Source organism: Myzus persicae, unplaced genomic scaffold, assembly GCF_001856785.1.
Source record: "Myzus persicae strain clone G006 unplaced genomic scaffold, MPER_G0061.0, whole genome shotgun sequence".
NCBI lineage: Eukaryota > Metazoa > Arthropoda > Insecta > Hemiptera > Aphididae > Myzus > Myzus persicae.
In genome coordinates this window covers 31,127-45,432 of record NW_019104474.1, presented here as the reverse complement: position 1 = coordinate 45,432, position 14,306 = coordinate 31,127, and the positions used below count along the sequence as shown (strand labels likewise).

The window sequence follows — 14,306 nt, the reverse complement described above, 5'->3', positions numbered from 1 at the left end:
GCGTATAAAGTTTCGATACCAAAATTCATTTATTATAAAAAGTAAAATAACTAATAGAAAACTATATCTATACATCCCGAATTGGAAGTTTCAAATTGTTTCCACCAGAGCGCGTTTTGTTAATCTGTACAACACTATACACACTGCGTGGTGTGCGTTTCAGTTATCATTATTGTGTTTATTATTATAACAGATATTATTATTAGAGTGATTTTAATTGTTTACTATAAGTTATAGTATAATCAGTTGGAAGGGTTGATTTTAAACGTATTAACAATTTTATTTACAAGTTTTTACGATTTTTTTTCCATTTTGATTTTGTTTTCTTGGTTTCGAATTCTATTATTTTTATCATGCGTGGACGTAAACCTAGTGTACCACATCAGGTGATCATCGATGCAGTAGTTTTATTTAAAGACCGAGTTATAGTTACTGACAGAGATGGTGTTAAACGTAAGTACCTACCTATTTTAATTACCTACTGGCATACTGTAATATCTATAATTATTTGGATCAACTTTTATATTAAATATTAAATAAAAATGTGATTTGATTAAAAAAGTAATAGAATAAAAAATGTTATATGAATAAAAATTATATTTGATTAAAAAATGTCATTTTAATAGAAAATGCCATTTGATTAAAAATAAAATATATTGAATAAAAAATGTAATTTTTTTTAAATTTTCTGATTTGAAAACAATTTCATGGTTGGTTTTATCTAATTTATTAATGTTTATTTTATAACAAAGATTTTAACGTTCTTGTAGTATGGAAGAAGTGTTGAGAATACTTCTCATCAATCATTAGGCACAGTAATTAGATAATTAGAAATTTAGAACTATGGTTGTTATATAAATTTATAAAACCCATAACTGTTTATAGTTAGTTAAAAAAATTTAGTTAAAATCATTTGTTAAGTGTGGAACAGTATTCATGAATATGATAAATGTGAAAATAATAAAATATGACATTGATTTAATAAAGATGTGCTTAAAGTTTTAATATGTATTTTTTTTTTTCTTTACAACATGGATTTATTGTATATTACAATACTTTTTATAATACATCAGAAGAGGTAAGTAAATAGCTACACAGTTACACTGTGCATACCTTATCTGGTATATGTTATATTATATACTCTTCATCGACAACGCTAGTATGAGACGTTAGTCAGTATGTACTGCCAAAGATATACATATTGATATTACTGTTGATAGATAATCAGCAAGTATGAGCTATATAAAAAAAATAAATTATATTTCATGTTTAAAGTTTATAATTTATTTATAGCATTTTCATTCTGACACTTATTAACTGTAATGTACTACCTATAAGATAATTATTATAAAAACAAAAACTGTAAAAACAGTTCATGATTTATAAAGACAAGGATAAATAATTATTCACCAACATTTGAATATTTTCATTACAATTAGAAGTAGCAGTCATTCTAAATGATGAGAAATCATCTTCATATTCACTTCCTTTATGTTATTCCATTGATTTTGAAGTTTGTGAAGTAGTATGTGCTGAGTCTTCTTCATCAATGTCTTCAATTAAATAATCAATTCAACGTTGCCTTATGGCTATCTTTTCCTGAGGTTTTGCCCAATTCAATTTAAAAATTTGGTACTAAAACCTCAGCATTTACAATTATTACAAGTGATATAATGGTGGAATGTTTTTAAGTAATAGGTGGTGAAATTTTAAAATTATATATATAGTAATAATTGTGTTAACCTTTGAGAGTGTCCTATACTTAAATCCCAGACTACAGATTTACAGTATTTAAGTTTTCCTATACCATCATAAGCTCTGTTAATTGGGTTTATAGTAGTTTATAACAAAAAACCAAACAGATTTGTTTATCTCCTTACAAATTAAAATATTAAGAATTAGGTCTTTTAACATGTAACTATATAAGAAGCAAAAATAGACAATACAGAATAGTAGTATAAAGTATTTATATGAAAATGTTTATATATAGGTAGTACATTTATAAAATTATACATAAATAAATAATTTATTATATTATAGGTACCTATAGTATAATATTATAATTTATTGGTAGTAATTTGGTATACACATTTATAATATTAATATAATAGGTAATATGTCATGTATAGATATTATAAAGAAGCCAATTAAGTAACTAAAAACATTATAATATTATAATATTAATAAAGAAGTTAAAGTCTAAAAACATACCTATGAAAAACAATCCAACAATATGCTGTTAAACAAACACATTCTACTGTTTTGAATTATATTTTGAATTCTTCAATTAAACTATTGAATAGAATTTATACATCACACATTAATGTTTTTCAAGATAGGTACTGGTAGTTTTGATGATATAACTTTGCAATAATCAATGAAAGCTGGGTGTTGTATAAGGGAAAATTGTGATACTGTGTTGATAATGAGCTTTTAATTTGCATTATTCAACTCGGTTTGGGTTAATTTTTTAATATAATTGTGTCCAACTTCACTGAGTTTCAATTGCTTGGAATGTTTCAAAGTACTAATGTCATCACAATTTATTTTTTTAAATGCTTTGTTTAAATAATTCAAACAATGAGAATGCAAAAGCTTAAAAAATTAAAATACAATTAATTTAGGTAGGTACATATAGGTTTAATTATTAACGTAATAAGAACATTTTTTTTAATGAATAGAATATAGTCAAATAGTTACAATCATTAACTTATTAATAGTTTTTAGAACCTCTATGTTATGTCATATGATAAAATGTATAAAATAATATAATTTTGAGTTTGTGAGGGGATGGGTGGGTGGGTAAAATTATTTCTTGCTATACCTGAAAAATATATCTTGTGCCACTGATGAGAAGTACAATTTAAGTGTATTAACTATTGATACTATTTTATAATTTAAAATATAAAAAATACATTTTATTTGATTTAAGATTTAACTTCAGTTGAACAAAGGACATAAATGTTGATCGATTTGCACACATGGTGATTAACCAAAACCAAAACCTAAGACTTTTATTATGGTTATTAAAACTGGTGAGCAAAACCATTAATATAAAAACATGGTTTTAACAACCAGAATCGGAATGGTCAGGACAACGGTCGTACGAATTCGTACAAATTCAGTTCTAAATGACTGCAAAGGAATTTTTCGGTTAAACGTATTTTTAGTTTGGTGGGGGNAGAATATATAATTCAAGCACAACAAAAACAAAAAGACAAGAAAATAAAAGCAAAAAAATGTTAAATAAATATGATTATACCCATTATAATAAATTAAATTAAATAAATATTTAATAAATTTTATTTAATTGCGCTGTATTTATTTAATTTGATATAAAAAAAATATTAATTACAAATATATTTTACCCTAGATATTATAATATTTGAATCGCGACGGTCCTTAGAAAAATATATTTGTAATTACTTATTATCATATTTTAATATAACATTAACAGTTGAACGTAAAAGATAAAACACGGAAAATTAATATTAATTTAATTGAACAATATAATATTTATTGTATTTACCATTTATTAGATTTTACTATAAGTATTATATTTAAATAAGTAATAATTCAATAACTTCAAATCAAGCTATGTTATAATACAGTTTCTACGATCTATATATTGGGACATAAATTTAGGGAAGCAGTATCATAATTTATAATCGGTAGTTCATAAGTACGCGCGGGTATTGAAAATATTACGGCCGCATCTGCGTATAATGAATTTTGTAATGATACGAATCATACTGAACGAACGTTCATAGACAAATAAATAGCGCTCCCGAACGAGCAGTCGTCGCCGCCGTCGGCCGGTTGCGAATTGCGAATAGTAGGCGTGACTTAAACGCCGCGCGCTTGCGGATCGTGAAAACACCTAACAGCGCATCCTCTCGGTCGTTGCACGCGTAAATATTTCGTGACACGTCCTCTTAACCTAGGCTTTAAACTTAACTTACATGTTTCTATATTAACGTAACTTAACGAGTTAAAAAAAAGGTAGTTAACTTGCCCAGCCTTGCTATAAACTACCCATATTACCTATTCCTATTACCTAAGTTAAAATTATTTTAAAGCATGAAAAAAATAATATAAAATGTTCAGTTATTATATTAGTAATATATTATATAAAGCAACTGATTGTTCTGTACATAGATAGCGCTAGGTACACACATTGTACCTTTTAGAAACATTCACGGACTACTGATAAGGTCTTCGTTTCCAGTCCTGTATATCTTAGTCCGTGATCTATATTATGTCTATGGTTAAAGTCGATACCACGAACTGATAAATATTACTATAGATAGTATAAATATTATGACTATCGACGACTCACGCATTATCTCAATTACCTAGTAATACATATTTCATATAAATTGTGAACAACAATTTTTATTTATATGCCTCGCCTGCGATTTTCATTTTTGTTTTATCCCGTGTTGCGCTGTTGGGTTTTAGTTAATACATTGATTAAATAAATTCGTATGAGTGCCGTACCAACAAACATTTTAGGGGGGGGGTTGAACCCCCTGCCACTATATACGCCACTGGTGATTATATTTTTAATACCAAAAGTCCGAAATGTCAATTTATCATTTTCTTTATAAATCTATATCAAATATTTTGGTGTGATACTAGAAATTCGCTAGAGCAAACCGGTGTGCGGTACCGTACCGATTATTTTGATTCTGATTCATGACTCTGGTTCATGTTGATCTACACGACACCGGTCCGGTTTAGATAGAAATTCGGAATATTGATCGGTTTACCCCCACTCTTTTATTTAGTTGATATGAGTTACCCGCCGTTTTTTTAAATATCTTTGTCATAACTTCATTAAAATTGTAATAATAGGTAATTATTAATGTATTATTTTCCCGCACTTTTCGTACAATTAAGTAATTAATAATAGACATATAAATCGTATAATATAACACACACACACACATATTATATTATATAAATAAATAAGTTTAATATTTGTCATTAATTTTTATTTAAATTTTTAATTTCATTCTGTCATTTGAAAAGTTTTATCATTAAAAATGGATAAAAATAATCCTAGATTTAAAGTATTAAATGATTTCATTATGAGTAAAACTAACATAAGTAATTTTGTAGTGCAAGGAAAGAAAGTAGGCCTAGATACAGAAAATATACTCACAACTCCATCCAGATTTAAAGTTAAAAGACCATTATTTTCTCCATCGCCTAAATGTAAAAAAGTAGCCAAAATAGATTCTCCAAATACTATGAGTTTGAAAAAAACTATTAAAAATCTACATCAAGGAATCAGACGGAAAGACAAAAAAATCAAAAATCTTGTTGGTTTAATTGCTTCAATGAGCTCTAAAGGATTAATTGATAATCAATCTGAACAACTTTTAGCTGACAGATTTGAAGGAGTATCCAAAGAATTATTTTCAAATGAACTTTTAAATAAAGGTAGGAAAGCTACTGGTTTTCGCTACAGCAAAGTAATTAAAGAGTTTGCTATAACGCTAAATTATTATTCTCCGAAAGCGCTTAAGTACTGCAGGTAATTTGGTTTGCTTTAAATAAATTATGATATTAAGGTTGGTTTTTACAATACCCAGTAAAGTGTTGGTTAGCTATAACCTACACTTTACGGGACTTTGTAAAAATGGCCTGAAGTGCATGTTACCATCTATCATAATTTTAAAATCACAAAGCTATTTTTCTGCTTGCATGTATATATATTATATAATTAGAAAACAAGTAAATTTAATATCATTATTATTTCACATGCACTTTATGTAATAAGTATAGAAAATATTAATTTAATATCATGTTTGTAATACTTCATACATTATTTTTAGGTCATTTATGAAACTTCCTAGCTCAAAATCAATAAGTAATTGGACATCAAGCATTAATGGAGAACCAGGATTTTTTAAGGAAGTATTCGATGCAATCAAAACTTTGAATTCAGATGATAAAGACTGCTGCCTTATGCTAGATGCAATGTCTATTAGAAAACAAATTTTATGGGATGAGCGCCTTGGAAAAATGATTGGAAATACAGACTATGGTAATAGTATGGAAGTTGAAGGTACTGATATGGTAGCCACTGAGGCTTTAGTTTTTATGTTAGTTAGCATAAATGGTCGCTGGAAATTACCTATAGGATATGTTTTTATTAATAAACTAACAGCTGTTACCCAAGCAGAACTAATTAAGTCAGCATTGACTCACTCTCATAACGCCGGATTAACTGTACACAGTGTAACATGCGATGGTGCGTACACTAATTTTTCTACATTTAAATTACTTGGCTGTTCGGCAGGGAATAGTTATGATGACATTAAATGCTGGTTTGACCATCCTGTAACAAAATCTAGAGTGTACTTCATTCCTGATGCTTGCCATATGTTGAAATTGGCACGTAATACATTGGCCAACAATTATGTAATCGAATCAGAAGATGGCTTAATAAAATGGGACCATATAAAAAATGTCTTTGAGGTTCAAAAAGAATTAACATTGAAACTTGCAAACAAATTAAGCAATGCACATATCAACTTTCAAAATAATAAAATGAAAGTAAAGTATGCGGCACAGACTTTAAGCTCATCCACGGCAGATACGTTACAGTACTTACAAGAAACTAAATTTCCTAACTTTGAAAATGTAACTGAAACAATAAAATACTGTCGTACAATTGATAGGATTTTTGACTTCTTAAATTCCAAAAGTAAATTTTCAAAAAAATTTAAATCTCCAATTTTTAGAAACAATATTAATCAATTAGAACAAATTATTGTACCATTAATTGAATATCTGTATACTTTAAAAACTAAAAACTCACCTTTATTTTTATCCAATAAAAAAACATTTATTCTCGGTTTTGCTTTTGCAGTTAAGTCTGTAATTTCACTAGCAAAAAACATATTTTCTCAAAATCAAAAAATTAATTACATTTTGACCTACAAATTTTCGCAAGATTATATTGAACTACTATTTGGACGTGTTCGTCAACGTTTTGGATCTAACAATAACCCAAATGCTTCACAGTTCAAAACTGCTATCAAACAGATATTAATGAAAAATTCTTTAAAATGTAAATCCAATTTCAACTGCAATACATTTGATGATGATCCAATTGGATCACTCTTTGAAATTAAATGGAGAAAGGCATCAAATAAAGAAAAGATTTGTAATCTTGACAACGATGAAACAATTATTAATGAATTTGAGATGGACGCCCAAAGAAATATGCAACTTATGAACATTCATACACATTCAAGTCAAGTAAGAAGCCATGAACAGGATGTTAAGAATAATATATTGTACTATATTGCTGGATATATAATAAGAAAATTGATTTTAGACTGCAACTCTTGTAAAATGGCTCTTTTATCACAAAACAATGAACATGACTATTGCAAATCTGTATCTTTTTCGAAATTTGTAAATCTAAAAAATCAAGGTGGATTAATTTCAGCATCCGATTCAGTTTTCAAAATAATCCAAGAGGCTGACAAAATGTTTTTGTTTTTAACTGATAATTTTAAATCTTTACATATACCTAATCTTGATATTAAGATAATTTGCCATAATGTTAATATGTATTCTTTAGACAGCAAAATTTTTTCAGATTTAAATTGTGATAATGTATCTTTATTAGAAAGACCACATAAACTAGTTCTTATAACACATATAACAAAAAAATTTGTAAGACTCAGATTAAAATCATTTGGAAAAATGTATTCAACAGATATTTTAAACCCTGTCATTAAGAGACATAAATTATCCAAATTAATATTATTCTCCAACCAATAAAATAATTGTATTCATAAAAGTGTTATGAAGAAATATATACTAATTGTTAACTATTGTTGTGTTGATTATGTGTATAATACCTATGCTTTATAATATTATAGTATTTATACTTATATAAATTATAAGTAGGTCTCATTGTGGTGGGTGGAAGTATGTTGATAAGAGTTTTAAATTTATAGAATAATAATCTGATCTTTCTAGTTGTATTAATAATATGATTTTGTCATTTTAAGTTAGTATCAGCTATAGTAATAACTAGATATTTTACTTTTTGAACTAGATAAAATATAGTAGTGCAATTACATCTACTGTCATTACTAATAGAAATCACTGTATTTATATTAAATTCATTACAGTTTTTTTGATGAGGCTTGAGATAATTATAAATTTATAACCAATGGGTGAAGATTTATTTATACTAAGGTTTATAAAGCAAGTTTAGGTTAAATTAAGTTCCAGGAGGTTATTGTCAAACCATATTTTGACAATACTTAATACACGAGTAGATTTATTATGAATACTATTTTTCTTTATGTCATCCATAATAATTGACGTGTCATCAGTAAAACTGAAAATTGATTCATTACAATTAATACTCAATAAGTCATTAATTAACACAATGAAAAAGAGGACCCAATACAGTACCTTATGGTATTCCGTGATTTGAAATTATTCTTTATTTTATTATTATAACGAGAAAAGATTTGTTTGTGTATAATGGATAAACTCAAAAACTACTTAATCAGTAATCGGCTGAGCGTAAAATGTGCGATGTACGCACTTGTAAGTCGGAAAAAACAAATATCCGTGCAACGTCCTCTTAATCTGACTGATTCAGAAATCAAATTTTCGCAGTTTTTAAAAAATCATGGAGTAATTAAATATTTCATGGATCAATCAATCGTATTTTGCCCTGTTCGCATATGGCTGCCAGGCTTCATAGGTCTTATGAGACTTTATCACAGAGTCGGCTATCTAGTTGTTTTATATATCTATGGTTGTAAACTAGTAACTCGCGCCATGGTTTAAATCATAGACAAAATGGTATTGGTATTATGAGTACCTATAATGACACAAGTTTTTGTAAATGGTATCCACTGATTAGGTGTGTATAGAGTTTCACCTAAGACTTTGTCTAACACTGTTTCCCGATCTTGGGAATCTGGTAAAATTTGAGTATTATCAATAAGCTCTGATGTATTTTCTCTATCTAATTTTTGATCATGGTCTTCAGCCACAGATAAATCTGCGTCTTCAGCAGACGTCAAAACTTCTTCAATACTCATTCGAATGACTTTGCTCTTAATTTTTGGATCAGGAATCATTGATGGAATAGCCGTCTCCTTTAAGTATAATTTATAACTACCTCCTGGTTTTAAGTCATAGTCAGACTGTACAAAGTGTTCACTACAAATGCAACTATTTTTGGTAGGAACAAACCCTTTCCGACGTATAGCAGTAATCCACAGTTGATTCCTTTCTGGATTTTTTAATGGAAATCTAAAAAGTAGGAACAATTTTATTATAGTTTTTATTTACCTAACTACCTAATACGGAAAATAATTAATAATTAGTTTACATAAGATATAACAATGTATAACTTACGAAAAAAAATGAACATTGCTTCCTTTCTGTCTTCTATTGACACAACCAGACACAGAACAAGAAACCACCATGTTTGTAAACGAACAATTTTGATTCAATGCATATAGCAAGATCACATAATATATATAAAACAGTATTATTATATATCTGTTGGTAAGTTTTATGGTTTTAAACTTGTAAATTGTAATTTCAAATTTGTAACGAAGTAGCAATCATATTTTCATCATACCATATTATCATGTTTCAATCATAGATAAATTATATTTCATGGAAAATTATATAATGTCATGGATTAATCAATCGTATTTTGCCCAGTTCGCATATGGATGCCAGACTTCAATTTTTGGCGTTGAGTCGGCTATCTAGTTGTTTTATATATCTATGTTTACAACACTATTTTTCTCACATGAAGCGCTGCAACCTCGCATGGGGCGACAAACATATGACCACAAACATAGACCTATAAACTATGTTGTAAAACTAATATATTAGATCTATGTTAATGACCATGGTGAAATAAATTGATTTCCAATAGTTCTCTAATTAATACCTAACAAGGTAAAAATAACGATTTCGACGACAGGTTAAAGCATGCACATTTTATCTAAATTACTTACCTCTAAAACGCTCAATAACGATTTCGCTAACGTTTAAACTCGTTAGAGTTTTTAAGACAAAACTGTCCATAACATTAATATCAGGAATTCAAGAACAAGCGATAATGTTACTGTAACTATAATAATACTTCGCGTGACCTGCAAGTTTTACTTTTGGAACGATGAATGATGATTGAGGCAAATAACATCAAATAGTAAAACAATATTATCAAAACATTAGAATGACAGTTCCTTCAATTGGACTAATTATAGTACATAGTTGTACCAACTATAATATTTGTTAATACAAATTTAAATTTTAGTAATGTGTTATCTAGATGTTATTACTATTTTATATTTGTATGCCAACCATTTATGATAGTCAATAACTTATCAACTAATGTTGAATAGTTCAACTAACTAAAATATAGTGCAGTGCAATCTAAATATTACAACAATTATAATTTAGTACGTAGAACCTAAAAGTATTATTAGTATGACAATATAAAAAGTTGTATCAACTGCAATTTTACTAACTTATTACTATAGTAAAATTATTTTTTTCCGTGTAGACAGCTAAATATAGTGTCTATTGAAATATCACAATAAATGTTATTTTAGGAATCATCTATTTTAAAAAAAAACCCGGTAAGATCACCATCCAATACCGTATATTTTAGTACGGTTCTAATGTTTGTACCGTACACCCTACGGAAGTTAAAATAACCGTATAAGTACGGTACAAACCGTACGTCTAGCAACACTGCTGGGCTGGGCCGGAGGGTTTAAGTGGTTCAACCGAGATTTGTAAATAAAATAAGTTGTTAAGAACAAATATGTCTTCGGCAGTTGGATTGTCTGCGATGTGCACGACGCATATTGGCAATGGTTTCTTTGGGGTACCGATGCGGCGGGTATGTTTGACAGTGTAGCCCAGCGATTCTAGTTCGACTCGTAGTTCTTCGGTAGAAATGTCATTTGGAATACCTTTCAGAACAACCTTTATGGAGCTTTCCTCGGGGAGGTCAAAAGCGCGGAATTCAGTGCCGTGTTTAAGGAAGGTGCTTTGTAGCAGGCGGAACTGGGTCGCATCAGCAGCCAGCAAGGTTACCCGCTCGCCGGAGGATTTGGCAGACAAGGAACTGGGTTGTAAGTTTGGTAGGGAGTAGATAACCTAAACTAACCTAACCTTGTGGGCGCTCCTGCTGTTGAAAGCAGTGAAAACGACTGTTGAGTGAATGGTTCGGGTTAGAGCCGTGGGCGCTTTTGCCCTGTTGAAAGCGGCGAAAACGACTTTTTGGAGGAGCTTGCTGAACGCTGGCTGCAGACGGAGGTTGGCAGTAGGCGTGCTGGCTGTTTTACTGTTCAGATAATAAGTACTGATGACAGATGAGATGTGTGCAGTGTTGCCACATATTATTTTGGAAAAAAGCCAACAGTACAATAAAAAAAGGCCAGAATTCGGCTAAATAACAAAATTCAAGATTTCATGATAATTGATAAGTAAAAACCATGATAAATAATATTAATAATAAAGTTTTGAAGTTTGGTAGAATATATATTAGCAAAAAATTATTTAAATAAATAAACAAATCAAAAATATGTAATAATGTAATAATATAATGAAAAAAAAAAAAATTATTTTGAAAGCTTATAATTTATAATAATATAATATTTTTAATTAAATTTGAAAGTCTGCAAAACTTATAATATTATCATCATCATTGTCATTTAACTCAGTTTCAACATTATATACATCATTTGTACCAATTTTTTTGATAACGGTATCTGGTAATACAAAATTGTGACAACACTTTTTATTCCTCTTCAACCCAGATCTTATATGAAGTAAACTTATTAGCATTGGGGATTTCATTTTGTTCCTCAACTTTGTTTTTATCAAATTCATTTGGCTGAACACTCGTTCGCAAGCTGCATTGGACCAAGGTATACATAATACAGTAAGTGCCAAGTTGGCTAATTCTTTAAATGGATTATGACTTGCAGAGTCTTGAAATGAATACACTTCACTCCAAAACTCTACAGCTGAATTAGTATTCTTCCAGTTTAATAAATTAATGTTTCGCCACTGTAGATCAATTTTTTCAATTTCTTTATTTTTAAATCCAAAAAACTCACATATTGGACTTATATTATCTTTTATTTGTTTCAATGTATTACTTGGAGATAGTATTTCAATTTTTTCCAACATGCTTATATTATCGGGTAGTCTTTGCTGAAATTGTTTTATAATATAAGTTACAAAAGCAATACATCTGTCTCTCAATTCCCTTTCTTCGCCTTCTGATATTTTTTTTTATTTTTTAAGTTCATTTATTTGATTTTCAAATCCATAACCTAAATAAGGTTTGGGATTTAAGTGGGAAGTGAAATCTAATGATTTGGCAGGATTATATGTATATGTAGGAACAACTATTAATTTCATAAATGAAGTTATTAATGCAACTAAATCTTTGGCCAGTTTTGTTGAATCAACATATTCTGATTCAAATAGTTTATTTACTCTCTGAATTTCCCCCAGCAATGGTCTCAAGAATAGCAAATATGCTAGATTTTTATCATCAGTGTATATTGAATACAACATTTCAGCTGTATAACATCTATCTTTTTGTCTAGAGATACCGAAATGAGTCTTGAGTTCGTGCCATTGATCAACGATGCGAACTACTGCGGTTTCGACTGACAACCAACGAGTATTTGAGGACTGAACTATTTTGAGGGGGTCATGTCCATCATTAATAGTTTTGAAAATTTCTTTATATGAGTGTTGTCGTAGTGTTGACTTAGAAAACCAATTATATGTTTCAGATATCAAAAAATCCAAATGTCTTGGGATAGTATGAGCACAAGCTTGGGAAGTTGCCAATTGTAATGAGTGACAAACACATCTGATTAAAATCAAATTAGGATTGTCTTCCTTTAACATTTTAAATACACCGTTATTAATGCCAACCATCACGCTTGCATTATCAGAACCTAACCCAACCATATTTTTAATATCCAAATCAAATTTTTTTAAACAAGTTTTTATAGCTGTTACAATTGACATTGCATTACATTCGACAAGTTCTTCAAGAGATAAAAAAGTAGTAATTATTTTGTTTTGACTTTTACTTAAATACATAATGGCTATTCCAAGATATTTAAGAACAGCAATATCGGTAGACTCATCGATCAGCAAACTGTACATATCACCAATGTCTTCTTTCAAATTAGACATAAAATAGGGTGCTAAGACATTAATAATAATTCTAGAACATTTGGTTCTACGAATTCTTATGTTATTATGAGGAAAGTGTGTATTGCACAATTCACCGAGATGATCAATTGGTAATATTGCACAATGATTACTCACAAAAAGCGATAAGGCAGCTTCGGATCGATTTGTTTCTAAGCTTATTGGTTTAAATTTAATACTGTTTTGTTGATGAATATTGATGGCTCCTACTGACGATTTATGTTTTTGGCTTTCTCCGTGATTCACCAAATCACATCGCTTTGCTCGGATAGTTACACAACAAGTTTTACAAAATGCTTTTGTTGAATCTTTTACGTATTCTTGAAGCCACTCTTTAAATAATTTGTCTTGTAGCCAGGCTTGTCGAAATTTTTGAGAATATTGCGGTTTTCCCATACTAAAAAGAAAATTAAATAAATTTCTAATAAGAATGTACACTAATGTGTGAACATGTCATGTCACTTACGTGAAATATTTTAAGTTGTATTTTATATATAAAACAAAATATAATTATTTATATACAAAAATCAGTAACAAAATAATCTTGTAATATTTGTAATATTTGTAATTTGTTAATCTCAAACAATTTGGATATAATACTTAAATGATAACTCAATGATTTGTTGAGTACTAAACTGCAATTCAAGAAATAATTTTTCTTGTCAATTTATTAGGAAAATATAAAATACCAGTTTTCCAACAATTATTTATATTTTTATATTCTTATATTTTACATGTACCTACTATAGTACTAGAGTTCTATACTATAATATGGTAACATATTTAATAGCGTTAGAATACTACATATTCTCTAGTCTTATACTCTTTATCTTAATGGCACAGATAAAATAAAACAAGTCCATTTAAGCGAGTCTACTAGGACCTTACATGATCTGTGGACTGTGTTAATGGCATTACTGTTATTTGTTCACCTATATACAATGGATACAATAGATCCAGGTACTTATTTTTATTGTTCGAATCACAACCAGTTTTTAACACACGGGTTAGGATATTATACTATAATAGTTGTAGACGTA

General features: G+C 28.8%; 1 protein-coding gene across 1 annotated transcript; it reads right to left on the bottom strand.

The window, feature by feature from the left end:
• Positions 1–8,344: 8,344 nt before the first annotated feature.
• On the bottom strand, positions 8,345–9,482 carry LOC111042414 (THAP domain-containing protein 1-like). Its single transcript, XM_022327005.1, has 2 exons — positions 9,412–9,482; positions 8,345–9,306 (listed from the first exon to the last, which is right to left on the bottom strand). The coding sequence occupies exons 1-2, from the start codon at positions 9,480–9,482 to the stop codon at positions 8,832–8,834; spliced, it is 546 nt and encodes a 181-aa protein (XP_022182697.1). The 3' UTR covers positions 8,345–8,831.
• Positions 9,483–14,306: the final 4,824 nt, after the last annotated feature.